The sequence below is a fragment of the Pan troglodytes genome, chromosome 18, assembly GCF_028858775.2.
Source record: "Pan troglodytes isolate AG18354 chromosome 18, NHGRI_mPanTro3-v2.0_pri, whole genome shotgun sequence".
Lineage (NCBI taxonomy): Eukaryota > Metazoa > Chordata > Mammalia > Primates > Hominidae > Pan > Pan troglodytes.
The window spans coordinates 33,153,389-33,179,693 of NC_072416.2; the positions used below are offsets into that span (position 1 = coordinate 33,153,389).

Genomic DNA, 26,305 nt, shown 5'->3' on the forward strand with positions numbered 1-26,305 from the left:
GCCATGCCCAGCTAATTTTTTAATTTTTTGTAGAGATGAGGTCTCACTATGTTGTTCAGGCTGGTCTCGAACCCCTGGGCTCAAGTGATCCTCCTGCCATCGGCCTCCTAAAGTGCTAGAATTATAGGCATAAGCCACCACACTCAGCCAGAGGTGGTTATTTTAGTTAGGGTGATCAGGGAAGGCCTCACTGAGGAGGTAACATTTGAGCCGAGACCTCAGCTCCAAGCTTGGTGGAAAACACTTGGTTTTATACTTGGTGAAAAAGTAAGTGCGTGTTTAGTTTTGTTCAAAACTGCCATACTCTTTTTGCAGAGTGGCTATACCATTTCACATTCCCATCAACAAAATATGAGAAACCTAGTTTCTCCACATACTCACCAGCATTTGGTGTTAGCATTCTTATTTTAGCCATTCCAAGAAGTGCGTAGTGATGAAAGCAATTGTGGTTTTAATTTGTATTTCCCGAATAAATAGCTAATGATGTTTAACATCTTTTCATGCACATATTGCCACCTGTGACAGCAGTGAAATATCCGTTCATATCCTTTGTCCATTTTCTTTATTTCAAGTTCTGGGGTACATGTGCAGGATGTGCAGGTTTGTTACACAGGTAAACATCTGCCATGGTAGTTTACCACACCCATTAACCCATCACCTAGGTATCAAGCCCAGGATGCATTAGCTACTCTTGCTGATGCTCTCCCTCCCCCCTCCCAACACCCACCCCACAGGCCCCCATGTGTGTTGGTCCCCTCCCTGTGTCCATGTGTTCTCATTGTTCAGCTCCCAAGTGAGAACATGCATGTTTAGCTTTCTGTTGCTGCATTAATTTGCTGAGGATAATAGCTTCTAGCTTCATCCATGTCCCTGCAAAGGACATGATCTCGTTCCTTTTTATGGCTGTATAGTATTCCATGGTGTATATGTACCACATTTTCTTTATCCAGTCTATCATTGAGGGGCATTTGGGTTGAGTCCATGTCTTTGCTATTTTGAATAGTGCTTCAATGAACATACTCGTGCATGTATCTTTGTAATAGAATGATTTATATTCCTTTAGGTATATACCCAGTAATGGGATTTCTGGGTCAAATGGCATTTCTGGTTCTAGGTCTTTGAGGAATCACCACACTGTCTTCCACAATGGTTGAACTAATTTACATTCCCACCAACAGTGTAAAAGCGTTCTACCTTTGGCCATTTTCAAACTGCATTATCTGTTTTACAAAAATCGCTCCAGCTGCTTTACGGAGAATTAATTAATTAAAGGGCGGAGTCGACACTGTGGAAGTTCAGGAGAAGTGATGGGAGCTGGGACGGAGTGTTAGCGCTGGAGATGGAGAAAAAGGGGCACATTCTGGAATAGTCAGCACATTGGAAGTAGAGTTTACGGGACTTGCAGGAGGACACGTAGAATCAAGGACTTCCAGGTTCCTGGCGTGTCCTTTACAGAGGGAAAAAAGGTTTGAGGGAAGGGGAACCAAGGCTCTGGACATAAATCTGAATTGCCTGTCACCGTCCGGGTGGAGGTCACAGATAAAGAGCCTGATCTAGACACAGGCGGAGAGGAGAGGAGGGATTTGAGGGCGTTGGAGGGGGAAAGGGGGGCCAGCAGGAAACGGTGACTGGCTGAGTAACAAAATGGGGGTGGGGACGTGCAAGTTTCAGACTCCGACTAACTACGCGGGGACTCCGAGGCGCTCAGAAAAATGAAGCCGACCCGGCCCTGCCCCGAGGGACGCTCCAAGAGGGCGGAGGTGCAGGGAGGGCCCCGCCACAATTCGCGGTAACGCAAGCCAGGCTCGGGCGGAAGGGCGGCCGGAGCCGATCAAAGGCTGGCTCCGGGCAGGGGCAGCGAGGGAGCGAGGGGGAGCTCTCCGCAGGCCGGTGTCCCGGAGGAGGCATAATTGGAGCAGGGCTTCCAAGGTCACGGAGAGACGCCGGGCAAGACCTCTTAAGGATCCTCTTCCGGGCTTGAAAGACAGGCGTCCTCCCGAACCGCGCGACCCAGCCAAGAAGAGCCGGGGCGGGGCCGGGGCCGGGGCCGGGGGCCGACTCGGGAATCTTCGGCCGAGGCTCGGCAATCCCCCCATCCTCCGTCCGGGGCCTCCAGCCCGGGGCCGATCCGGAAACAGCCGAGCGGATCCGGAAACAGCCGAGAGGACCCGGAAGCGGTGCGCTCCGTCACCAGGGAGTGCGGGAATCCGCCGTTTGCGCTGAGGCAATGGCGGCAGCTGCGCCGGTGGCCGCGGACGACGATGAGCGGCGGCGGCGGCCGGGGGCTGGTACGTGAGGGGGCGTCCGTGCACGCGGGGAACGGTGATGCTGGGGGCGGGGCCGAGCCAGCCACCTGCGGATAGGGGGTGGAGAGGGATGATGGAGGAAGGGGCGGGGCCACGCTGTCGAGAAAGGGGGCGGGGCCTACAGCCACCGGCAAAAGGGGGCGTGGCCCGGCCATTGAAGGGGTAGGGCCAGTGACAGGTGCGAAGTGGGGCCCGGTGAGGAAGGGGCGCGGCCCCTAGGAGGGCGGGGCCAGGTGGGACCGAAGAGAGGACTGAGTGAAACTGGCCACCGCGAAGAGATGGAGTGTAGGCAGCACCCGGCAGAGCGAGTGGGAAGGGGGCGGGGCAGGGGCGGGGCCAGGTGAGCCCGGCGGGCCCAGGTGAAGGAGGCCCCAGATGAAGGCGGCCCCAGATGAAGGCAACAGTACTAGGTTGCAGGACTTGCTAAGCCGGTAGGTGGCCTGGGGTGTTAAGAGATGGGAAGAGAGGCTGATCCCTGTCCCCCACAGCACTGGAGGACTCCCGGCCCCAGGAAGGGGCAAATGGTGAGGCCGAGTCAGGTGAGCTCAGCCGGCTTCGGGCTGAGCTGGCAGGCGCCCTGGCAGAAATGGAAACCATGAAGGCTGTGGCAGAGGTGAGCGAGAGCACGAAGGCCGAGGCTGTGGCTGCGGTGCAGCGGCAGTGCCAAGAGGAGGTGGCCTCGCTGCAGGCCATCCTGAAAGGTGAGACGCGGGACTCACCTAGACTCCCCATCAACCCCATACTGGGGAGTGCATGAGGAGAAAGGGATTGGGGGCACAGATAAGCTATGGGATAGGTTAGCAGGGCTGCCTGGCACAGGGCATACCTGTGGCCCAGAGGAAGGGCCGCCCTTTTAAAATTTGCATAGAGGCCCTCCATGTGATAGCAGCAGCTCTGTCAGTTATAGCTAAGTTTAGCTCCCAGCTTCTATCTGTTGCCTTGTCCCATGTCATTTCTTGTCCCTCACTGATGATTGATCAACCCTGAAGATGGGCGAGAAACTTCTCAGTTCCCCAAACCAACCTCATTTTAGTCTGGACTTCTGGGAAATAGAATCAGCCCTGGCCCAGTCTCTGTGAGTCTAATGCTCTGCTCTCTAGCCTTCCCCAGACACTCCCCCCTCCACCCCACGCCATGCACCAGCTTCCCCACCTCCGCCCCACGTTCTCTGTACTTGGTCCTCTGGCCCCAGACGCCCCAGCTGCTGATCCTGTTTTCTACTCTCCTTCCTCTAGCAGAAGCCAGAGACTGAAGCAGATGTCAGAGCTGCCCCTGCTGCGGTGGGGCTCTCGTCAACTCTCTCCTGGACTTTTGTCCCAACCTTCTCACAGATCTCCCTCTATAGTCTGGCCTTGACATTGGCTTCCAGAGTAAACTTCCTAAAATTCCCTTCCCAACATGCGATTTCCCTTTCTAACAGCCGCTGGTGGCTGGAGACTTCTCTGGGGCTGTATTTCCCACATTTCAGGATCCACCTGCCTGTGCAATGTAGACACATCCTTGTACAACTTACTCTGCTGTTTACTTAATATTTGTTCTTTAAATAGATCCACATTTTAAAAGTTTACATACATTTATTAAGGGAAACTTGTTATCTCTACTATATAAGAAAAGCCAGGTGTGTCCTAAATAATAACAATGGCTAGCTTTTTTTTTTTTTTCTTGAGTCAATAAGAGTTTCACTCTGTCGCCCAAGCTGGAGTGCGTCACACCACGCTGGTGTGATCTCAGCTCACTGCAACCTCCACCTCCTGGGCTCAAGCAGATCCTCCTACCTCAGCCTCCCAAGTAGCCAGGACTACAGGTGCATGCCACCATGCCTGGCTAATTTTTAGTATTTTTTTGTAGAAACAGGGTCTCTCTATGTTACCCAGACAGGTCTTGAACTCCTGAGCTCAAACGATCTGCCTGCCTTGGCCTCCCAAAGTGCTGGGATTACAGGTGTGAGCCACCGCGCCTGGCCAGGTAGCATGTTTTGAGCACTCACTATGTGCCAGGCACTGAGCTAAATGCTTTATGAGTAACTAATCTTCATAACAAACTCTGTGAGGCAGGAACTATTATCCATCTCCATTTTACAGAGGAAGCTCTGAGGCCCGGAGAGGTTAAATAACTTGCCCAAGGTCATATAGCTGGAAAACAGCCAAAGATTGGAAACCAAGCAGCCTAACAGCTGAACCTATTTTTTTTTTTTCCTGAGACAGTGTCTCACTCTGTTACCCAGACTGGAGTTCAGTGGTGCAGTCTCAGCTCACTGCAACCTCCACCTCCCGGGTTCAAGCGATTCTCCTTCCTCAGCCTCCCAAGTAGCTGGGACTACAGGTGTGTGCCACCACACCTGGCTAATTTTTTTTTTCTTTTCTTTTGAGATGGAGTCTTGCTCTGTCGCCCAGGCTGGAGTACAGTGGTGTGATCTTGGCTTACTGCAAGCTCCACCTCCCGGGTTCATGCTATTCTCCTGCCTCAGCCTCCCAACCAGCTGGGACTACAGGTGCTCGCCACCACGCCTGGCTAATTTTTTTTTTAATTTTTGGTAGAGACGGGGTTTCACTGTGTTAGCCAGGATGGTCTCGATCTCCTGACCTCGTGATCTGCCTGCCTCGGCCTCCCAGAGTGCTGGGATTAGAGGGGTGACCCACCACACCCGGCCCCATTTTTTGTATTTTTAGTAGAGATGGGGTTTCACCGTGTTAGCCAGGATAGTCTCGATCTCCTGACCTTGTGATCCGCCCACCTCGGCCTCCCAAAGTGCTGGAATTAGAGGCGTGAGCCAGCACGCCCGGCCTAGCTGAACCTTTACTTCTACTGTTAGCGCACAATAATAGGTCAATATCTATACAAACAAAAAATGACCACGTTCTACCAAAAATCAAACAAGTCCATGTTACTCAGGTGGGAGGATCAGTTGAGGTCAGGAGTTTGAGACCAGTCTGGGCACCAAAGTGAGACCCTTAGCTGGGTATGGCGGCAAGTGCCTGTGGTCCCTGCTACTTGGGAGGGTGAGGTGGGAGGTTCACTTGAGCCCAAGAGTTTAAGGCTGCAGTGAACTATGATTGCACCACTGCACTCCAGCCTGGGTGACAGAGGGAGACCCTGACTCTCTTTTTTTTGTTTTTTTGTTTTTTGAGACGGAGTCCCGCTCAGTCACCCAGGCTGAAGTGCAGTGGCACAATCTCGGTTCACTGCAACCTCCGCCTCCTGGGTTCAAACAATTCTCCTGCCTCAGCCTCCCAAGTAGCTGGGATTACAGGCGCCCACCACCATGCCTGGTTAAATTTTGTGTTTTCAGTAGAGACAAGGTTTCACCATGTTGGCCAGGCTGGTCTCGAACTCCTGACCTAGGTGATCTGCCCACCTCGGCCTCCCAAAGTGCTGGGATTACAGGTATGAGCCACGGCGCCCGACCCTGACTCCCTTAAAAAAAAAAAAAAAAAATCTATGTTCTATCCAACATCACCTCCATCTCCTGCTGACCTGTAGAATAAGTTCCAAACCTCTTGGCGTCACATTCAAGGCCCTGGGAGCCACCCACTGCCTCCTTTCCAGTGTCTCTCCTTGGGCGCCTTCACTGTTCCAGTCCCTCCAACATATCCCACCATGCCACAGCCACGCCAGCTGCTCTTCCGCTGCTCACACTGGTCCTGTTAACTCATGCATCTTTCCCTCCTTCACTGTCTACCACTGTCCTCTCCTGCCTGGCCAGGCAGGCAGAGTGAGGGCTCCTTCCTCTGGGATATCCAAGCCCAGGAAGGGTCCTCTCCTGTACCTCTTCCCATACTGCATCCTAACTATTGCCACAGCCGCCCTCTTCATTGGACTGTGAGCTCCCGGTGGCAGGCTTTGTGTTTGATTAATTTCTGTATTTCCAGAGCCCAGCTCAGAGTCTGATCCAGTGTAAATATTTATTACTATGATTAAGGGCCGGGTGTGGTGGCTCATGCCTGTAATCCCAGCACTTTGGGAGGCTGAGATGGGAGGATTGCTTGAGCTCAGGAGTTCAAGACCAGCCTGGGCAACATGGTGAGACCCCGTCTCTACAAAAAATACAAAAATTAGCCAGGCATGCTAGTTTGTGCCTGTAGTCCCAGCTACTTGGGGCACTGAGGTGGGAGGATTGCTTGAGCCCAGGAGGCTGAGGTTGCAGTGAGTCATGATTGCGACACTGCACTTCAGCCTGGGCAACAGAGTGAGACCCTTTCTCAAAAATTAAAAAAACAGAGGCCTGTGGTGGGGTCGGGGGAGAGGGGAGGGATAGCATTAGGAGATATACCTAATGTAAATGACGAGTTAATGGGTGTAGCTCACCAACATGGCACATGCATACATATGTAACAAACCTGCATGTTGTGCACATGTACCCTAGAACTTAAAGTAAAATTAAACAAACAAACAAAAAAGGGCTGGGAGCAGTGGCTCATGCCTATAATCCCAGCACTTTGGGAGGCCAAGGCGGGCGGATCGCTTGAGGTCAGGAGTTCAAGACCAGCCTGGCCAGCATGGCAAAACCCCGTCTCTACTAAAAATAGAAAAATTAGCCAGGGGTGGTGGTGGGCGCCTGTAATCCCAGCTACACAGGAGGCTGAGGCACGAGAATCACTTGAACCCAGCAGGCAGAGGTTGCAGTGAGCCAAGATTGCGCCACTGCACCCCAGCCTGGGTGACAGAGTGAGACTCTGTCTCAAAATAATAATAATAATAATAACCAAAAAAAATTCTTACTGTTCTTAAATATTGACTGTTCCTGGTATATATTAATAGGAACAGTGTCACATCTTCTGTGTGCCTGAGAAAGGGCTGGACACCTTGCCTGTGTCATCTCATCTATTTTTATTTTTTATTTTATTTTATTTTTTTGTACACTATTTATCTTAGATATGTCATCTCATTTAGTCTGTAGCCACCAGAAGGATGATCAGTAGTGTCCCCATTTTGCACCTAAGGACACTGATGCACAGAGAGGCTGAGTGATTGCCCAGGTCAATTTCTGCAAAGCCTGCCATGGCAACTGCTATGGTAGATTGTCTCACAGAAAGAGTCAGTGCATCAAGAGTCCCCTGCTTGCCCACAGGCAGGGCCGGCTCATTGACCCTCCCTCTTTCCCACCCTCCCTCTCCCCCACCAGACTCCATCAGCAGCTATGAAGCCCAGATCACCGCCCTGAAGCAGGAGCGACAGCAGCAGCAGCAGGACTGTGAGGAGAAGGAGCGGGAGCTGGGCCGCCTGAAGCAGCTGCTGTCCCGGGCCTACCCCCTGGACTCCCTGGAGAAGCAGATGGAAAAGGTTGGGATTGGGATGGCTTCCCTGCTGCCCTGGGATTTGGAAGGATGTTGAGGATTGTGGATGTCCCATTCCCTGGTCATGGGGTGCGGGGCACCCAGCAGTGATTCTAGGAATAGCACAGAGTTACCAGGTGTTGTTGAGAGCTTGGCTCTGTGCTCTGTAGGGTCCTGGCTTGCCCCTTATTAGTGGGTGACCAAGTTCGCTTAGCTCCAAAATTAAGTTATGTAGAGGGAAGGGAACTTACACTTAAGGGTAACAAAAAAAAATTCTTACTGTTATTAAATATTGACTTCTGGTGTACATTACCTCTTGGTAATATATTGTTACCTCTTGGCTTGGTGCAGTGGCTCACGCCTATAATCCCAACACTTTGGGAGGCCAAGGCAGGTGGGGCACTTGAGGTCAGGAGTTCAAGACCAGCCTGGCCAACATGGTAAAACCCTGTCTCTACTCAAAATATAAAAATTAGCCTGCGGCGCACACCTGTAATCCCAGCTACTCAGGAGGTTGAGGCAGGAGGATCACTTGAACCCAGGAGGCAGAGGCTGCTGTGAGCTAAGATCGTGCCACTGCACTCCAACCTGGGCAATAGAGTGAGACTTCGTCTTAAAAAAAGGATGCCTCTGATGCTTTAGGCACTGTGCTTAGTGCTTGACAGAGTCAGCCTCCCCAGCCCATTCCCTGTAAGGGAGGTCTGTTAGATCCATTTATCAGATGAGTACGATAAGGCTCAGGGAAATTCAGTACTTCCCCTGTTTACGCACATAGAAGGGAGTGGAGTTGAGATTTTAAAATCTAAGCAGAGGACTAACTCATGCTTATAATCCCAGCACTTTGGGAAGCCAAGGCAGGAGGATCGCTTGAGGCCAGGAGGTTGAAGCTGCAGTGAGCTATGATCTCACTACTGCACTCCAGCCTGGGCACCATAGCAAGATCCCATCTCTAAAAACTTTTTTTGTTAAATTAACTGGGCATGGTGGTGCACACCTGTAGTCCCAGCTACTCAAGAGGCTGACATGGGAGGATCACTTGAGGCAGAAATCAAGTTTGCAGCAAGCTATGATCACATCACTGCACTCCAGCTTGGATGACAGAGTAAGACCCTGTCTCTTTAAAAAAAAAAAAAAGTCTAGGCAGACTGGTTTTATTTATTTATTTATTTATTTATTTTATTATTTTTTTTTTTCGAGACGGAGTCTCGCTCTGTCGCCCAGGCTGGAGTGCAGTGGCGCGATCTCGGCTCACTGCAAGCTCCGCCTCCTGGGTTCACGCCATTCTCCTGCCTCAGCCTCCTGAGTAGCTGGGACTACAGGCGCCCGCTACCACGCCCGGCTAATTTTTTGTATTTTTAGTAGAGACGGGGTTTCACCGTGTTAGCCAGGATGGTCTCGATCTCCTGACCTCGTGATCCGCCCACCTCGGCCTCCCAAAGTGCTGGGATTACAGGCGTGAGCCACCGCGCCTGGCCTATTTATTTATTATTGAGACAGGGTCTTGCTCTGTCACCCAGGCTGGAGTACAGTGGCGCAATCTCGACTCACTGCCACCTCTGCCTCCTGGGTTCAAGTGATTCTCCTGCCTCAGCCTCCCGAATAGCTGGAATTACAGGCACCTGCCACCATGCCCAGCTAATTTTTTTGTAGTATTAGTAGCGACGGGGTTTCACCGTGTTGGCCAGGCTCGTCTTGAACTCCTGACCTCTAGTGATCAGCCCGCCTCCGCCTCCCAAAATGCTGGGATTGCAGGCGTGAACCACCGTGCCCGGCCCAGGCTGGTTCGAAAGTGTTCTTAATCTCTATGATATGTCACCTCCTTTATTATTGCTGTTATTAACAATTATAGGAAGCACATATTTATTATCAAACGCTTCATCTTTCAAAGCAAATTTTTATTGTTACTTCATTTGATCCTATAGCAGACCTGTGAGATAGATACTTCAATTAATATTCTTATTTCATGCATAAGGAAACAGGCTCAGGGATGGTGTCAGTTACCTAGTTAGAAAGAAAGATGAAGACAGGAGCCCATGAAACAAAGACCTTCAAGCCACATCTTCCCAGCATCCGGGCTGCCCCGTGCATCCGGAGTGTTCCCCAGGGAGCACCTCCGCAGGTTGGTAAAGGAGAGGGCCCCGCTCAATGAAAGCTGCCCAACACAGTGAAGGGAGCATCAGGGCTGGGCGTGGTGGCCCACGCCTGTAATCCTAGCCCTTTGGGAGGTTGAGGTGGGCAGATCACTTGAGGTCAGGAGTTTGAGACCAGCCTGGCCAACTTGGGGAAGCCCCGTCTCCACTAAAAAAGTACAGAAATTAGCCAGGCATGGTGGTGGGCACCTGTAATCCCAGCTACTCGGGAGACTGAGGCAGGAAAGTCTCTTGAACCCAGGAGACGGAGGTTGCAGTGAGCTGAGATCATACCACTGCACTCCATCCTGGGCAACAGAGCAAGATTCCGTCTCAAAAAAGAAAAAGAGATTTGGAGGATTAAACAGCTTGCTTGAGAAGATTTCAAGTGATTCAAGAAGTGGAAAGGGCATGAACTAGAAGTAGGGAGTGATGTGGACAGGGATGACTGGCAGATTTCTGCCTTGAACAACTTGTGGCCAGCAGGGCCGTTTTCACTGACTGAGTGTTTGTGGCAGGAAGAACAGCATCCCTGAGTGGTTTGTTTTGGGTATCTACGGTTAGAGGAGCCTGTGGGACATATAAGCGGAGATATGTAGAGGCTGTTGGTTGCTCAACATCAGCAGGATCCGAAGCTTGAAAAGAGGTGGGAAAATATGGTCAGCTCTATGGTGGTGATGGGAGTGTGGGAGAACAAATCGATTAGGATGAGATTTGGCTGCATGTGATTGAAAACCCAAATTAACAGTGGCTTAAATGTGACATAATTTTTTTTTTTTTTTTTGAGATGGAGTCTTGCTCCGTCCCCAGGCTGGAGTGCAGTGGCGCCATCTCGGCTCATTGCAACCTCTGCACCCAGGTCCTGGTTCAAGCAATTCTCCTTCCTCAACCTCCCAAGTAGCTGGGATTACAGGCGCGCACCACCACATCCAGCTAATTTTTGTATTTTTAGTAGAGATGGGGTTTCACCACGTTGGCCAGTCTGGTCTTGAACTCCTGACCTTGTGATCGGCCCACCTTGGCCTCCCAAAGTGCTGAGATTACAGGCGTGAGCCACCGCACTTGGCCAGAAATTTTTTTTTTTTTTTTGGAGACAGAGTCTCAGTCTGTCGCCCAGGCTGGAGTGCAGTGACGTGATCTTGGCTCACTGCAACCTCCACCTCCCGGGTTCAAGTGATTCTCGTGACTCAGCCTCCCTGAGTAGCTGGGATTACAGGTGCCCACTGCCACGCCTGGCTAATTTTGTATTTTTAGTACACACAGGGTTTTGCCGTGTTGGCCAGGCTGGTTTCAAACTCCTGCCCTCAGGCGATCTGCCCGCCTTGGCCTCCCAAAGTGCTGGGATTACAGGCATGAGCCACTGCACCCAGCCCAGAAATTTGTTTTTTTCAAGTCCAGAGGTAGACATTTCAGGACTGGTATAGCAGCTTGACAAGTTGTCAAGCAGGCTTCTCCTATATTGCTGTTTTGCCATAGGTAGCACATTGCCTCATGGTCCAAGATGACTGCTTGAGTGCCAGCCATCATGTCCACATTCCAGCCAGCAAAAAGGAGGAGAAGGAGGAATAAAGAAAGGCACACCCTCTTCCTTTGAAGAGTTGTCCAAGGCCAGGCACGGTGGCTCATGCCTGTAATCCTAGCACTTTGGGAGGCCGAGGCGAGCGGATCATTTGAGGCCGAGATGGGTGGTCTCAGGAGTTCGAGACCAGTCTGGCCAACATGGTTAAACCCCCTTCTACTAAAAATACAAAAAAATTAGCTGGGCGTGGTGGCGCGCATCTGTAATTCTAGCTACTTGGGAGGCTGAGGCAGGAGAATCGCTTGAACCTGGGAGGCAGAGGTAGCAGTGAGCAGAGATAGTGCCATTGCACTCCAGCTTGGGCAACAAGAATGAAACTTCTTATTAAAAGAAAAAAAGTTGTCCTGGGCCAGGCACGGTGGCTCACACCTGTAATCTCAGCACTTTGGGAGGCCGAGGTGGGTGGTTTCAGGAGTTCGAGACAAGCCTGGCCAAAATAGTGAAACCCCCTCTCTACTAAAAATACAAAAATTAGCCGGGCGTGGTGGCGAGTGCCTGTAATCCCAGCTACTCATGAGGCTGAGGCAGGAGAATCACTTGAACCCAGGAGGCGGAGGTTGCAGTGAGCCGAGATTATGCCACTCCACTCTAGTCGGGGCAACAGAGTGAGACTCCATCTCAAAAAAATGTAATAATAATACAAATAAAATAAAGAGTTGTCCTGGAAAGTCCCCTTGGCTTATCTGTTTCCATCTCAGTAGCTGGAACTTAGCCAGATGATCTGTTTAGTTACAAGGAAGCTGAGAAATGTGGATGGTATTTTAGGATTTAGGCCACATGCCCAACTAACAATGTGAAGTGTGCTGGCCATTGGTGTAATCCCAACCCAGATGCTGGGAATTACACTTGTAATGCCAGCACCTTGGGAGGCTGAGGAGGGAGGATCACTTGAGGCCTGGAGTTCAAAACCAGTCTGGGCAACATAGCAAGATCCTGTCTCCACAAAAAATACAAAAATTAGCTCATTGGTGCACATGCCTGTAGTCCCAGCTAATCAGGAGGCTGAGGCAGGAGGATGGCTCGAGTCCTGGAGATGAGGGCTACAGTGAGATGCGACTGCACCACTGCACTCCAGCCTGGGCAACAGAACGAGACCTCATCTCTTTTTTTTTTTTTTTTTTTTTGAGACAGCGTCTCGCTCTGTTGCCCAGGCTGGAGTGCAATGGCATGATCTCGGCTCACTGCAACCCCCGCCTCCCGGGTTCAAAGGATTCTCCTGCCTCAGCCTCCCGAGTAGCTGGGACTACAGGTGCCTGCCACCACGCCCAGCTAATTTTTATACTTTTAATAGAGACGGGGTTTCACCATGTTGGCCAGGATGGTCTCGATCTCTTGACCTTGTGATCCGCCTGCCTTGGCCTCCCAAAGTGCTGGGATTACAGGCATGAGTCACCGCGCCCGGCCGACCTCATCTCTTAAAAAAAAAAAAAAAAAGCCGGGCGTGGTGGCTCAAGCCTGTAATCCCAGCACTTTGGGAGGCCAAGGCAGGCGGATCACGAGGTCAGGAGTTCGAGACCAGCCTGGGCAACATGGTGAAACCCCATCTCTACTAAAAATACAAAAATTAGCTGGGCATGTTGGTGCGTGCCTATAGTCCCAGCTCCTGGGGATGCTGAGGCAGGAGAATGGCTTGAACCCAGGAGGCGGAGGTAGCAGTGAGCCGAGATCGTGCCACTGCACTCCAGCCTGGGTGATAGAGCAAGACTCCATCTCAAAAAAAAAAAGGTAAAGTTCTATGACGAAAGAAAAAAATGGATGTTGGAGAAGGAAGATATGGTGAGTGACGGGGCCACAGGAAGAAGTCGTGACCTTCATCCTTGCCCTTATGTCCTGGGGCAAGTCATGGAAGCTTCTAGAGCCTCTGTGTTCTTATCTCTGGAATGAGGGTGGACAGCACCTTCTAGGGAGGATTAGGAGAGCTGATGTGCTTGGAGAGGAAGCTCTGAACAGACCCGGGGCTTCAGCACTTTGGAGGGGGAACTATTGCTGCCACACCCCGCTCCCTCCAGGCCCACGAGGACTCGGAGAAGCTGCGGGAGATCGTACTGCCCATGGAAAAGGAGATCGAGGAGCTGAAGGCGAAGCTGCTGAGGGCCGAGGAGCTGATTCAGGAGATCCAGGTGAGGGCACGGCCGGGGGGCGCTGGGGAAGGAGGGGTGCCAGAGGACCCTGGCCCCCCAGCCTCTTCCCTGCCCCCTTCCCTAGAGACGTCCCCGGCATGCCCCTTCCCTGCACGGCTCCACGGAGTTGCTGCCCCTGTCCCGGGATCCATCGCCCCCGCTGGAGCCTCTGGAGGAGCTGAGCGGAGATGGGGGTCCAGCCGCTGAGGCCTTCGCTCACAACTGCGATGACAGCGCCTCCATCTCCTCCTTCTCCCTTGGCGGTGGGGTCGGCAGCAGCTCCTCCCTGCCCCAAAGCCGCCAGGGCCTGAGCCCTGAACAGGAAGAGACGGCCTCGCTGGTGTCTACGGGCACCCTGGTTCCCGAGGGCATCTACCTGCCCCCTCCTGGCTACCAGCTCGTCCCAGACACTCAGTGGGAGCAGCTGCAGACAGAGGTGAGTGTTGTGGGCAGGGTGGCGGGTTGTACCATCCCCCTCTCCGCTGGATGCTTCACCCGCACCACCTGTGTTCAGACCCAGAGCTAGAGCCGGAGCTTCCACAGGGAGAAGAGAGGCCCCCCTCCTGGTGAAGGCAGGCAGATGTAAACATGCATAGGGGCCAGGTGCGGTGGCTCACACCTGCCATCCCAGCCACTCGGAAGCTGGGTGGGAAGATTGTTTGTGGCTAGGAGTTCAAGGCCAGTCTGGGCAACATAGTAAGACCCTGTCTCTTTACAAAAGTTAAAAAAAAAAAAAAAAAAAAGCCAAGTATACACCTGTAGTCCCAGCTACTTGGGAGGCTGAGGCAGGAGGATCTCTTGAGCCCAGGAGATTGAGGTTGCAGTGAACCCAGATCGTGCCACCCACTCCAGCCTGGGTCACAGAGTGAGAACCTGTCTCAAAAAAAAAAAAAAAAAAAAAAAGAGGCTGGGTGTGGTGGTTCATGCCTGTAATCCCAGCACTTTGGGAGGCCGAGGTGGGTGGATCACCTGAGGTCAGGAGTTTGAGACCAGCCTGGACAACATGGTGAAACCCCATCTAAAAACACAAAAAATTAGCTGGGCGTGGTGGCGCATGCCCGTAATCCCAGCTACTCAGGAGGCTGAGGCAGGAGAATCGCTTGAACTGGGGAGGCGGAGGTTGCAGTGAGCCAAGATCAAACCACTGCACTCCATCCTGGGCAACAAGAGTGAAACTCTGTCTCAAAATAATAATAACAATAATGTGATACAAAAAATGAATTATACATTTAACATGGGTAAATTATGTGGTAAATTATAACTCAATAAAGGTGCTTTAAAAAAAAATGCACATGGATGCATGGGGAAGACATTGTCACCAGGGAGATGCCCAGAGAAAAACAAAACTGGGCTTATAGGATAGAGACTGGCAGTGAGGGAGACTGACCCGGGTTCAGGCTGGAACTGAGACCCAGATGGTGGGAGGAAGTACTCTTAAAGACCGGGGCAGGCCGGGCGCGGTGGCTCACGCCTGTAATCCCAGCACCTTGGGAGGCTGAGGTGGGCAGATCACCTGAGGTTGAGAGTTCAAGACCAGCCTGACCAACATGGAGACAAGTGTGGTGGCGCATGCCTGTAATCCCAGCTACTTGGGAGGCTGAGGCAGGAGAATCGCTTGAACCCAGGAGGCAGAAGTTGTGGTAAGCCGAGATCGCGCCATTGCACTCCAGCCCGGGCAACAAGAGAAGCAGAGAGAAACTCTGTCTCAAAAAAAAAGAAAAAAAAAAAAAAAACCGGGGCACAAGGAACTGTGAGTTCAAAGGCCCTGAGGATGGAGAGACCACAGTGTGTCTGAGGAACAGGAAGGCCACAGGGGAGGAGAGAAGAGGAGACCAGAAAGAAAGGCAGGGCCACATGAGTCCGACCTCGGGGGCCTGTTGTGCATTGTGCATCTTAGGAGACGTGGGAAGCACCTGCAGGGTTAAGCAACGGAGAAGCCTCCCGGCTCCAGGCTTTCAAAAACTCACTTGGGGCCAGGTGCAGTGGCTCACGTGTGTAATCTCAGCACTTTGGGACACTGAAGCGGGCAGAATGCTGGAGCCCAGGAGTTTGAGACCAGCCTGGGCAACATGATGAAACCCTGTCCTACAAAAAAACACAAAAAAGTAGCTGGGCACAGTGGCACGTGCCTATGATCCAGGCTACTTCGAGAGGTTGAGATGAGAGGATTGCTTGAGCCCAGGAGGTCAATGCTGCAGTGAACTGAGATCGTGCGCCACTGCACTGCAGCCTGGGTCACAGAGTGAGACCCCATCTCAAAAAAAAAAAAAAAAAGAAAGAAAGGTTACTTGGGGCTGTGTTGGGGTAGGGGACACAGGAGAAGCTGAGAGGCTGGGACTGTGGTGTACAGGAAGGTGGTACCTTGGACCAGGGGATGGCCGCAGAGACAGGAAGAAATGGGTGGATGTGGAATCCACTTTTTTTTTTTTGAGATGGAGTCTCGCTGTGTCACCCAGGCTGGAGTGCAGTGGTGTGATCTCGGCTCACTGCTAGCTCCGCCTACCGGGTTCATGCCATACTCCTGCCTCAGCCTTCCGAGTAGCTGGGACTACAGGTGCCCACCACCACACCTGGCTAATTTTTTGTGTTTATAGTAGAGACGGGGTTTCACCGTGTTAGCCAGGATGGTCTCGATCTCCTGACCTCGTGATCCGCCCACCTCGGCCTCCCAAAGTGCTGGGATTACAGGCGCGAGCCACCATGCCCGGCTGGAATCCACTTTTTTAAAGATGGAGTCCTGTCCTGTCACCCAGGCTGGAGTGCAGTGGCCTGATCTTGGCTCACTGCAACCTCTGTCTTTCAGGTTCAAGCGATTCTCCTGCCTCAGCCTCCCCCGTAGCTGGGATTACAGGGGCCCGCCACCACGTCCAACTACTTTTTTTGTATTTTTAGTAGAGACAAGGTTTCACCATATTGGTCAGGCTGATCTTGAACTCCTGACCACCCACCTCAGCCTCCCAAAGTGGTGGGATTATAGACATGAGCCACCATGCCTGGCCCTGTTTTTTTTTTTTTTCCTTTTTTTTGAGACGGAATCTCACTCACGGCAACCTCTGCTCACTGCTCACTGCAACCTCTGCTTCCTGGGTTTAAGTGATTCTCCTGCCTCAGTTTCCCGAGTAGCTGAGATTACAGGTGTCCCGCCACCACGCCCGGCTAATTTTTTGTCTTTTTAGTAGAGACAGCCAGGCTGGTTTTGAACTCCTGACCTCAAATGATCCACCCACCTCAGCCTCCCAAAGTGCTGGGATTACAGGCGTGACCCCACTGCACCCAGTCCTGTGGAATCCACTTTGGAGGTGGACCTGGCAGGGCCTGCTGATGGGTGGGGAGTGAAGGGAAGAGAATGGATGGCTGGGCCTGTAACTTGACGGACTGTGTGGATGAGGGCACCTCCCTGCAGAGGTGGGCCACGAGAAGTGTGGTGAGGGGGGCCAAGTTCCTGGGAGATGCAGGCTGAAGGCAGGGTCTGTGGCAGGGCCGACAGCTGCAGAAGGACCTGGAGAGCGTCAGTCGCGAGCGGGACGAGCTCCAAGAGGGCCTGAGACGGAGCAACGAGGACTGTGCCAAGCAGGTGGGTCCCTGCCGCCGCTGCAGCCCCAGCCGGCCTCTGGCTACCTGCCGCCCCCTGACATGCCCTTGCCCTCACTTTTGCCCTCCCTCCAACCCAGATGCAGGTGCTCCTGGCCCAGGTCCAGAACTCAGAGCAGCTGCTGCGGACCCTGCAAGGGACCGTGAGCCAGGCCCAGGAGCGGGTGCAGCTGCAGATGGTGAGTACCTGGGGGCCCCGGGGCAGGAGGGCGAGGAGTCCAGCAGGAATCAGTTGCACGTGGTGGAAGGGGGCACGTGGGAAGTCAAGGAACCTGTCTTGTCCCCAGCTGCTCAGGCCACACCCTGGAACCGGTGCCAGGTAGGTAAGAGGGTTTTGGGGCAGCTGGTGCCGTGGCCAGAACAGGGCCCCTGCAGCCACACAGAGCTGTTTGATCTTGAGCTAATCCCAGACTCCCAGCCTCTGCCTCACCATCTATAAAACTGACATAATGGGCCCTAGTTTGCAGAGTCATGAGGATTAAAACCAAATCTGACTGGGCAAGGTGACTCATACCTGTAATCCTAGCACTTTGGGAGGCCTAGGCGGTTGGATCACCTGAGGTCAGGAGTTCAAGCCTGGCCAACACAGGGAAACCCCATCTCTATTAAGAATACAAAAATTAGCCGGGCATTGTGGTGGGCACCTATAATCCCAGCTACTTGGCTGGGCAGGATAATCGCTTGAACCCGGGGGACAGAGGTTGTAGTGAGCCGAGATCACGCCATTGCACTTCAGCCTGGGTGAAAGCAAAACTGTCTCAAAGAAAAAAAAAAAAAAGCAAATCAGATACTGACAAAGACTGGGGAGGAGACATATGTGATTGAACAGGGCCAGGTGTAGGGCAGGAGGGTAGGAGGGCAGTAGGCAGCCTGGAACCAGAGGCCCCTGCAAGGGGCTCCTGCCTCTGGGCTCTGCTGACCGTGGCCACCTAGGAACACAGGTTCCCTGCTGCCAGATTTTCTGATTTTTCAAGAGAAACCAAAAATACGAATATTTGTGTATTGTCTCATTTTTTTTTTTTTTTTTTTGAGACAGAGTCTCGCTCTTTCACCCAGGCTGGAGTGCAGTGGCACGATCTCGGCTCACTCCAAGCTCTGCCTCCCAGATTCACTCCATTCTCCTGCCTCAGCCTCCCGAGTAGCTGAGACTACAGGTGCCTGCCACCACGCCCGGTTAATTTTTTTTTTTTTGTATTTTTAGTAGAGACGGGGTTTCACCGTGTTAGCCAGGATGGTCTCGATCTCCTGACCTCGTGATCCACCCGTCTCGGCCTCCCAAAGTGCTGGGATTACAGGCGTGAGCCACTGAGCCCGGCCTCCTGTTTTTTTTTTTTTAAGAAATGGTGTGTTGCTCTGTCGCTCAGGCTGGCCAGGCTGGAGTGCAGTGGTGCAATCATAGCTCACTGAAGCCTCAACTTTCTGGGCTCAAGCAATCCTGCAGCCTCACCCTCCTGAGTAGCTGGGACTACAGGCTCACACCACCATGCCCAGCTAATTTGTAAATTTTTTTGTAGAGTCGGGGTCTCACTATGTTGCCCAGGCTGGTCTCAAACTCCTGGCCTCAAGTGACCCTCCCACCTTGGCCTCCCCCATAGCCAGGGTTATAGGTGTGTGGCACCACGCCTGGCTTGTCTCTTAATTTTTAGAATTGGCAACTACTTTAAGGTTTTAAAAATATATATGGGCCGGGCATGGTGGCTCACACCTGTAATCCCAGCACTTTGGGAGGCCAAGACAGGTGGATCATCTGAGGTCAAGAGTTTGAGACCAACCTGACCAACATGGTGAAACCCCGTCTCTACTAAAAGTACAAATATTAGCCAGGCGTGATGGTGGGTGCCTGTAATTCCAGCTACTTGGGAGGCTGAGGCAGGAGAATCACTTGAACCCGGGAGGCGGAGGTTGCAGTGAGCCGAGATCACTCCATTGCACTCCAGCCTAAGTGACAGAGGGAGACTCTGTCTCAAAAAAATACATATTTTTTAAAATTTAAATTTATATATATTTAAATATTTGTGTGTGTGTGTGTGTGTGTGTGTGTGTGTGTGTGTGTATGTATAGACCAAGTAAAATATCTGGCTTGGGCCCTGGCAGCAGCCTGTAATCTGCGTGTTAGCAGGGACAGGGGTGTCTAAAGAGCTTGGTAGCAAAAAGTGCTCCTTCCTTGCTTAGGAACAGAGAGGGTATGGGCTCTCTTGCTGTCAGTCTGGGAGGAGGGTTCAAGGAGGTTTGGCTTCCTAGGGACTGGAGACGCCCTACCCTCTTCATTGCCTTATACTAACTGTCTGTCCATAGGCGGAGCTGGTCACCACCCACAAGTGCCTGCACCATGAGGTAAAGCGGTTGAATGAGGAAAACCAAGGGCTCCGGGCCGAGCAGCTGCCATCCTCAGCCCCCCAGGGCCCGCAGCAGGAGCAGGGCGAGGAGGAATCACTGCCCAGCTCTGTGCCAGTAAGCCGAGTGTGGGCACTGAGAGCCTGGAGCCACCGTGAGGGCCCCTTCTTCCCAGGCAGGGCAGAGCATTGGTCACGACCAGCCAGGGTGCTGTGTATTTGCTTGGCTAACTCATTTGCCTTCTCTAAGGCTCAGTTTCCTCATCTGAGAAATGGAACCATACATGCTTTCCAGCATTGGCATCAAAAGAAAATGAATTAACAGAATGCTTGGCAGGAAGGAAGCAGTCATTTGGTTGGTTTGCTATTTTTAAGTGACACGCGAGCCACAAGATTGAATTTATCATAATCTTTGGTTTATAGCAAGCTGCCATCATGGATCTATGCCTAGCCTTTGTCAACTTAATTTCTTAATAATATGGCTTATTAGCCAGGCGCGATGGCTCACACCTGTAATCCTAGCACTTTGAGAAGCTGAGGCGGGCGGATCACTTGAGGTCAGGAATTTGAGACCAGCCTGGCCAACAGGGTAAAACCCTGTCTCTACTAAAAATACAAAAAAATTAGTCGGGGCTGGGCGCGGTGGCTCACGCCTGTAATCCCAGCACTTTGGGAGGCCAAGGTGGGTGGATCACCTGAGGTCAGGAGTTCGAGACCAGCCTGCCCAACATGGCAAAACCCCATCTCTACTAAAAATACAAAAATTAGCCTGGTGTGGTGGCGGGCACCTGTAATCCCAGCTACTCGGTAGGCTGAGGCTGGAGAATCGATTGAACCCAGGAGGCGGAGGTTGCAGTGAGCCGAAATCGCGCCATTGCACTCCAGCCTGGGTAACAAGAGTGAAACTCTGTCTCAAAAAAAAAAGAACATTAGTTGGGCGTGGTGGCTCGTGCCTGTAATCCCAGCTACTTGGGAGGCTAAGGCAGAAGAATCACTTGGCCTGGGAGCCGGAATTTGCAGTGAGCCAAGATCGCGCCACTGCACTCTAGCCTTGGCGAGAGAGCAAGGCTCCATCTCAAAATAATAATAATAATATGGCTTATTAATAAATTGATTAGAAATAGATCACTTGGTGGCTGGGCACAGTGGCTCACGCCTGTAATCACAGCAGTTTGGAAGGCTGAGGCAGGAGGACCATTTGAGCCCAGGAGTTCAAGACCAGCCTGGGCAACAAAGCAAGACCCTGTCTCTACAAAAAATAAAAATAAAAATATTAGCTGGGCTTGGTGACTTGCGCCTATAGTCCCAGCTACTTAGGAGCCTGAGGCAGGAGGATCACTCAAGTCCAGGAGTTCAAGATCAGCCTGGGCAACATAGTTGAGACCCTGTCTCTACAAAAAATACAAAAATTAGCCAGGTGTGGTGGCCTCCACCTGCAGTCCCAGCAACTCAAGTGTCTGAGGCGGGACGCTTGAGCCTGGGAGGTTGAGGCTACAGTGAGCTGTGATCATGCCACTACACTCCATCCTGGGCCACAGAGTGAGACCCTGTCTCAAAAAAAAAAAAAAAAAAAACAAAGGCAAAAAACAAAAAAAAAGATCCGTGGGGCACCTTCCCCACCCTGAGATCTGTCCACTTCTGGGCACCTCCTCCCCATTCCTTGGCTCTGCTTTGCCCTTGCAGTCTTCAGTGTTTTCATTACATGTACAGTGCGATGCTTAACTTTCATTGTTCTTGAGCTTTACAAAAGGGTTTATTTTATTTTTATTTTTTGAGACAGAGTCTCGCTCTGTCGCCCCAGCTGGAGTGCAGTGGCACCATCTCGATTCACTGTAACCTCCACCTCCTTGGGTCAAGCAATTCTCCTGCCTCAGCCTCCTGAGTAGCTGGGATTACAGGCGCCGGCCGCCAGCTGGCTAATTTGTTGTTGTTGTTGTTGTTGTTTGTTTTTGTTTTTGTTTCTGTTTGAGATGGAGTCTTGTTCTGTCGCCCAGGCTGGAGTGCAGTGGCGCGATCTCGGCTCACTGCAACCTCCGCCTCCTGGGTTCAAGTGATTCTTCTGCCTCAGCCTCCGGAGTAGCTGGGACTACAGGCACGCACCACCACGCCTGGCTATTTTCTGTATTTTTAGTAGAAACGGAGTTTCACCGTATTGGCCAGGCTGGTCTCGAACTCCTGACCTCACGTGATCCGCCCACCTCAGCCTCCCAAAGTACTGAGATTGCAGGTGTGAGCCACCGCGCCTGGCAAGGGGCTCTTGCTGTAGGTAATCTGCTGAACTTTATGGTTGGGACTCTTCCTGAGCGCTCTCCACGGTGTGGGGCATGGTCGTGTGTCCTGAGCTTCCTCTCCTGGGCCGGAGCGCACCTGTCCTCCTCCCAGACGATGGGCATTTTGGGCTCTTCCCCGCTTTAGCCGTTTGCTTCCATCCTCCCTTCCTTCCCCGTTCCTCCCGACAATCCCCGTCTGGCTGGTGGCCCCTGCCCTCCTGCCCTCCTGCCCCAGCCCAGCAGGTGACTCCTCCGTCCCTTCCAGGAGCTGCAGCAGCTGCTGTGCCGCACGCGGCAAGAGGCGAGGGCCCGGCTGCAGGCCCAGGAGCACGGGGCCGAGCGCCTGCGGATCGAGATCGTGACGCTGCGGGAGGCTCTGGAGGAGGAGACAGCGGCCAGGGCCAGCCTGGAGGGGCAGCTGAGGGTGCAGCGGGAGGAGACAGGTGAGGGGAGGGGCACAAGCCCCCAGCCCCGGGCCCAGGGCCCCTGTCGGCCTTGCAGGGAGCCACTGGGGCCCAGGCGTGGGCAGCAGCGGGGAGGGGAGAGAGGCTGGCCTTGACCTCTCTTTCTTTCCTTCCCACAGAGGTGCTGGAGGGTGAGTGTGTGCTGGAGGTGATCTTGGGGATCGCCCACCCTGGCTGAGCTAGGTGGGGAAAGGGAGAGGGCATGGCCCTGACATCTCCCCCTGCCCTGACTTCCCAGCCTCCCTGTGCAGCCTGAGGACAGAGATGGAGCGGGTGCAGCAGGAACAGAGCAAGGTGAGGGGGAGGGCAGGGGGACTGGGAGGAGAGGGACCCAGCTGTGGAAAAGACCCTCCCCCACCCCTCCCGCCCTCTGTGTCTCCCTCAGGCCAGGTGGAGGAAGCCCTGGGGCAACGGCTGGCCATGCACCCTCCCATCTGGTCCAGGCTGAGCCAGGCCCAGCTCAGTGTGGTGTCTGTCCCCGCAGGCCCAGCTCCCAGACCTCCTCTCAGAACAGAGGGCCAAGGTGCTGCGGCTGCAGGCAGAGCTGGAGACCAGTGAGCAGGTGCAGAGGGATTTCGTGCGACTGTCCCAGGCCCTGCAGGTATGGCCTGTCCCAGCCCCGCCAGGCTGGCTGGCTCCACTCCGGGTGACCTCTCCTGGGTCTTGCAAGGACAATTCCCTGGTTAGGGGAGTCCTTTCTTCCTCCTGGGGCTGGCATGGTCCTGTCCTGAGCTATTACTCAAAAAACCCTGAAACTCTCGTGTGAGCCTTGGTCAGTCACCTGAAGCCCTCAGTACAGGGCATGGTGGACGCTCAGGGCATTTGTGGCATCAGCCCCACAGAGGTGGCCCCTGGGTCCACTGGTCCCAGGCCCTGCCCTTGGGGGCTGGCAGGTGGGGTAGGGGCTGCGTTTCCCCACAAGTGCACTCTGCTCCCCTCGTCCGACCCGGCAGGTGCGCCTAGAGCGGATCCGCCAGGCTGAGACCCTGGAGCAAGTGCGCAGCATCATGGATGAGGCGCCACTCACGGACGTCAGGGACATCAAGGACACCTGAGGGGTCAGGATGTCCCCACCCCCACCCTGGGAAAGACGCCTTTCCCCACTCCCGAACCATGAGGCCTCGCTCTGGGGTCTTGGATGGCTTTTCCACCGTCCCTGAGACTGGGGTTGAGGGGACTGATGGGGGCCACCACCGCCCCACCCTCCAGCGCCTCCTCCCAGGGTGGCTGGGCCTCCTGTTCTCAGGGATCACACCTGGGTGAGGGGCCCAAGCCCCTCCCGGAACCAAAGGTGCAGGCTCAGGCCTGCGGCTTTCTGGCTGCTGTGCTGCCTCCTGGGCTCCAGCCCTCCCCTGCCCCCAGCCCGTCCCCTGCCCAGGGCACAGCCGAGCCATGGGGGCTGGGAGTCCCCATCAGAGGCAGTGAGGTGGGCCCCGGCCCTGGGACAGGCAGCTGCCTTCTGGTCTGCATGACACTAAGACGCTTGTCCACAGCGGCGACCCAGGCCTCCAAGCTTGCACAGAGGCAAGGCCAGACTTTTCCGTCATTTATTTTCAATAAATAAGCAGCTCAGCGCAGTCGGTCGCCTTGTCCCTGCAAGCCCCTCGGGGTTGGGAAGGGGAATTTACAAGGTTGAGAGGGAGGCGGGTGGCCGAGGGGGAAGGAAAGGGAAGGGGACATGTTTATAAACAGACACATGACACCGGTGTGGGGGACAGGACGGGGGTCTGTGCCACAGCTCTGCCTGAAGATGCGTCACTATCGGGGTGGGGAGGACAGAGCAAAAGGACGTTCACTTCCTTCTTTCATCTTCTGGATCTGGAAGGGGAAAGAGAAGGGATGAGGCAGGCGGCGGGAGGGCAGCGAGGTCCCTCCCAGGTGCATCTCCCAGGCACGCACTTACCTGGAGGCTCAGAAGCTTACCACCCTGCCAGTTTCTCCCCTACTCACCTGCGTCCCCAGACACCCCGCCCCCCACCCACTGCAGCCCCACAGCAAAGACAGCCCAGCACACAGCCAGCGCCACGCAGCGCAGCAGACGGGCCCAGAGGCTGGCACTGCCCAGGGCCTGGGAGCCAAACTGACGCCCAGTGGGAGGCCAGTGGCCCACCCTGACTGGAAGCGCAGCAGCAGCAGTGGCAATGGCTCCAGGTGGAGCTGCGAGCGCAAGTGACCTTGGATGCGACGCGCAAGGGGCTGAGGGGGCGCGGGTGGCAGGGGCACAGCAGCTGGGCTGAGGGCAAGAAGGTGGTGATACCTGTGACACGGGCTCAAAGAGATGGAGGAGGGGGAACAGTTATCCTATGGCCAGAGAGGACAAGAGGCACTGTTATCAAGGCAGGGAGGTGGCATGGGGGCTATAGGGGCTGTGGGGGCTGAGGAGGCAGTGGGGCTGCCCCGGAGATGTGGCCCCTGCAGGCGCAGGGGGAACGGGGCGGACACAGGTCCTGCCAGGGCTGAGAAACTTACCACCTGCAAAGTAGGGGGCGGGGCGGGGCGTCATGGGGAAGGGGCTGTGGTGGGGCCAGGGCTTGGGACAGAGAGGGCACTCCTTACCCTCTAGGTAGTTCCGAGCAACGAACTTGAGGATTTCGTCGAGCCCAATGACTGGCAGTGAGATCTTGAGGACCATGAGCCACTGGGTGAGGTCCAGGGCCCGGAGCTTGAAGATCATCTGGGGCAGGGGACAAGTGCCCTCTCAGGAGGGGGTGGGGAGGGAGCCAGAAACCAGCACTGCCCAGCCCACTCCCACCAGCCTCCCACATCGGCGCCCCTGGTGGGAGTGGTCATGGGCCCGCCGTGGGCTCCCCAGTGCTGGGGTGGGTGGCCCTGGGCGGAAGAAACCTCACCGGCAGGGGGTCAACATAGAGGATGAGGAAGTGCAGGGACATGGAGAGGCAGATGGAGCCCAGCAGCCAGATGTTCACCCAGGGTGGCATCCGCAGCAGGGACTGGTTCTCGGACAGGCTGCAGAGGGGAAGGGGAGGGAGAAGGCACAGTGAGGAGGAAGGAGGTGGGCGGCACAGTGGAGGACGTGGGCAGTAGCCTCAGGGGAGGGTGGTGGGTGTAGCTGGGGGGCCCCCACCTGTTCAGTGCATTGCACATCTCGATGGTCACCAGCACGGACAGGGCCATGGTCATGGGCTCGGGGGCCTCGAAGACCTCACAGTCTATGCCCTCAAAGTGGGTGTTGTCCTCGGTGCACTGCATGAAGTGAGTCTGCAGGGAAGGTACGGGAGACTGAGGTCCAGGGCCACCTCCATGCCACCCTCCTGGTACCCTCCTGCATCCCCACACCCTCCTGGTCCCCTCCTTTGTGCCTCCCCCTACCAGCTGGCTGTAGTTGACATGAGGTCCATCCTCAGCGTACAGGAACCACCAGGCAGCTGCTCCCACGGTGGCTGCACCCACATAGCCTGTGGTGGAGAGAGGGGAGTCGGGGGTCAGGGCTGGGGAGATAGGGGGCATCGAGGGTTGAGGGCCTCATGTGGCCATGGACAGGCTGGCCAAGGAAGAAGGCCCTCTCAGCGCCTGCATGGGGGAGCTGGTGTCCCAGAGAGGGGGTTAGTCCCAAGGGGTGGGGAGGATCGAGGAACCCCTCCAGCTCACCCCCGATTGCCATGTAGCGGAAGAAGAGCCAGCCACTGATGAGGGGCTCCTTGGGGCTCCGGGGGGGGCGGTCCATGATGTCCAGGTCTGGTGGGTTGAAGCCCAGGGCTGTGGCTGGGAGCCCGTCAGTCACCAAGTTCACCCACAGCAGCTGCACCGGGATCAGGGCCTCAGGCAGCCCCAGGGCAGCGGTCAGGAAGATACTGTGGGAAGGAGGTGGTCACACCTCTGTCCTGCCTCCCAGACCTGCAGCCACCCCACCCTAACCCCGGCTTCCTCCTGGACGCCCACCCAGCTGCTCACCAGACCACCTCGCCCACGTTGGAGGAAATGAGGTAGCGGATGAACTGCTTCATGTTGTTGTAGATGGCGCGGCCCTCCTCCACAGCAGCTACAATGGTGGAGAAGTTGTCGTCAGCCAGCACCATCTCAGAGGCAGTCTTGGCCACGGCAGTGCCAGATCCCATGGCAATGCCAATCTCGGCCTTCTTCAGGGCAGGGGCGTCATTAACGCCATCACCTGTCTGAGGGAGGAGGAGAAGGTGGGCTTAGGGCACCTTCACACATCCCTCCTTTTTAAAAAAGGTTTTATTTTAGGGATGAGGTCTCACTCTGTTGCCCAGGCTGGTCT

At 54.3% G+C, this 26,305-nt stretch overlaps 2 protein-coding genes across 3 annotated transcripts in view; one reads left to right on the forward strand and one right to left on the reverse strand.

The window, feature by feature from the left end:
* Positions 1-34: 34 nt before the first annotated feature.
* Positions 35-23,642, forward strand: RABEP2 (rabaptin, RAB GTPase binding effector protein 2). Of its 2 annotated transcripts, XM_024354065.3 has the most exons (13): positions 35-2,288; positions 2,795-3,007; positions 7,429-7,586; positions 13,297-13,407; positions 13,493-13,843; positions 16,886-16,981; positions 17,079-17,177; positions 19,294-19,449; positions 21,867-22,044; positions 22,185-22,196; positions 22,304-22,359; positions 22,550-22,666; positions 23,019-23,642. In XM_024354065.3, exons 1-13 carry the CDS (start codon positions 2,228-2,230, stop codon positions 23,118-23,120), a joined length of 1,710 nt encoding a protein of 569 aa, XP_024209833.1. In that variant the 5' UTR covers positions 35-2,227; the 3' UTR covers positions 23,121-23,642. The 2 variants fall into 2 exon arrangements, with proteins under 2 accessions (XP_024209833.1, XP_024209834.1); XM_024354066.3 differs by lacking the exon at positions 22,185-22,196.
* ATP2A1 (ATPase sarcoplasmic/endoplasmic reticulum Ca2+ transporting 1) overlaps positions 23,597-26,305 on the reverse strand; it is a 25,939-nt gene continuing 23,230 nt past the window's right edge. The window contains exons 16-23 of the mRNA XM_016928740.3: positions 25,978-26,198; positions 25,675-25,877; positions 25,396-25,481; positions 25,151-25,284; positions 24,915-25,032; positions 24,622-24,739; positions 24,323-24,366; positions 23,597-23,883 (exon numbers count right to left, since the gene is read on the reverse strand). Coding sequence (XP_016784229.1) covers positions 24,362-24,366; positions 24,622-24,739; positions 24,915-25,032; positions 25,151-25,284; positions 25,396-25,481; positions 25,675-25,877; positions 25,978-26,198 — 885 coding nt within the window. The 3' untranslated portion in view covers positions 23,597-23,883; positions 24,323-24,361. The remainder of the gene's footprint in view (positions 23,884-24,322; positions 24,367-24,621; positions 24,740-24,914; positions 25,033-25,150; positions 25,285-25,395; positions 25,482-25,674; positions 25,878-25,977; positions 26,199-26,305) is intronic.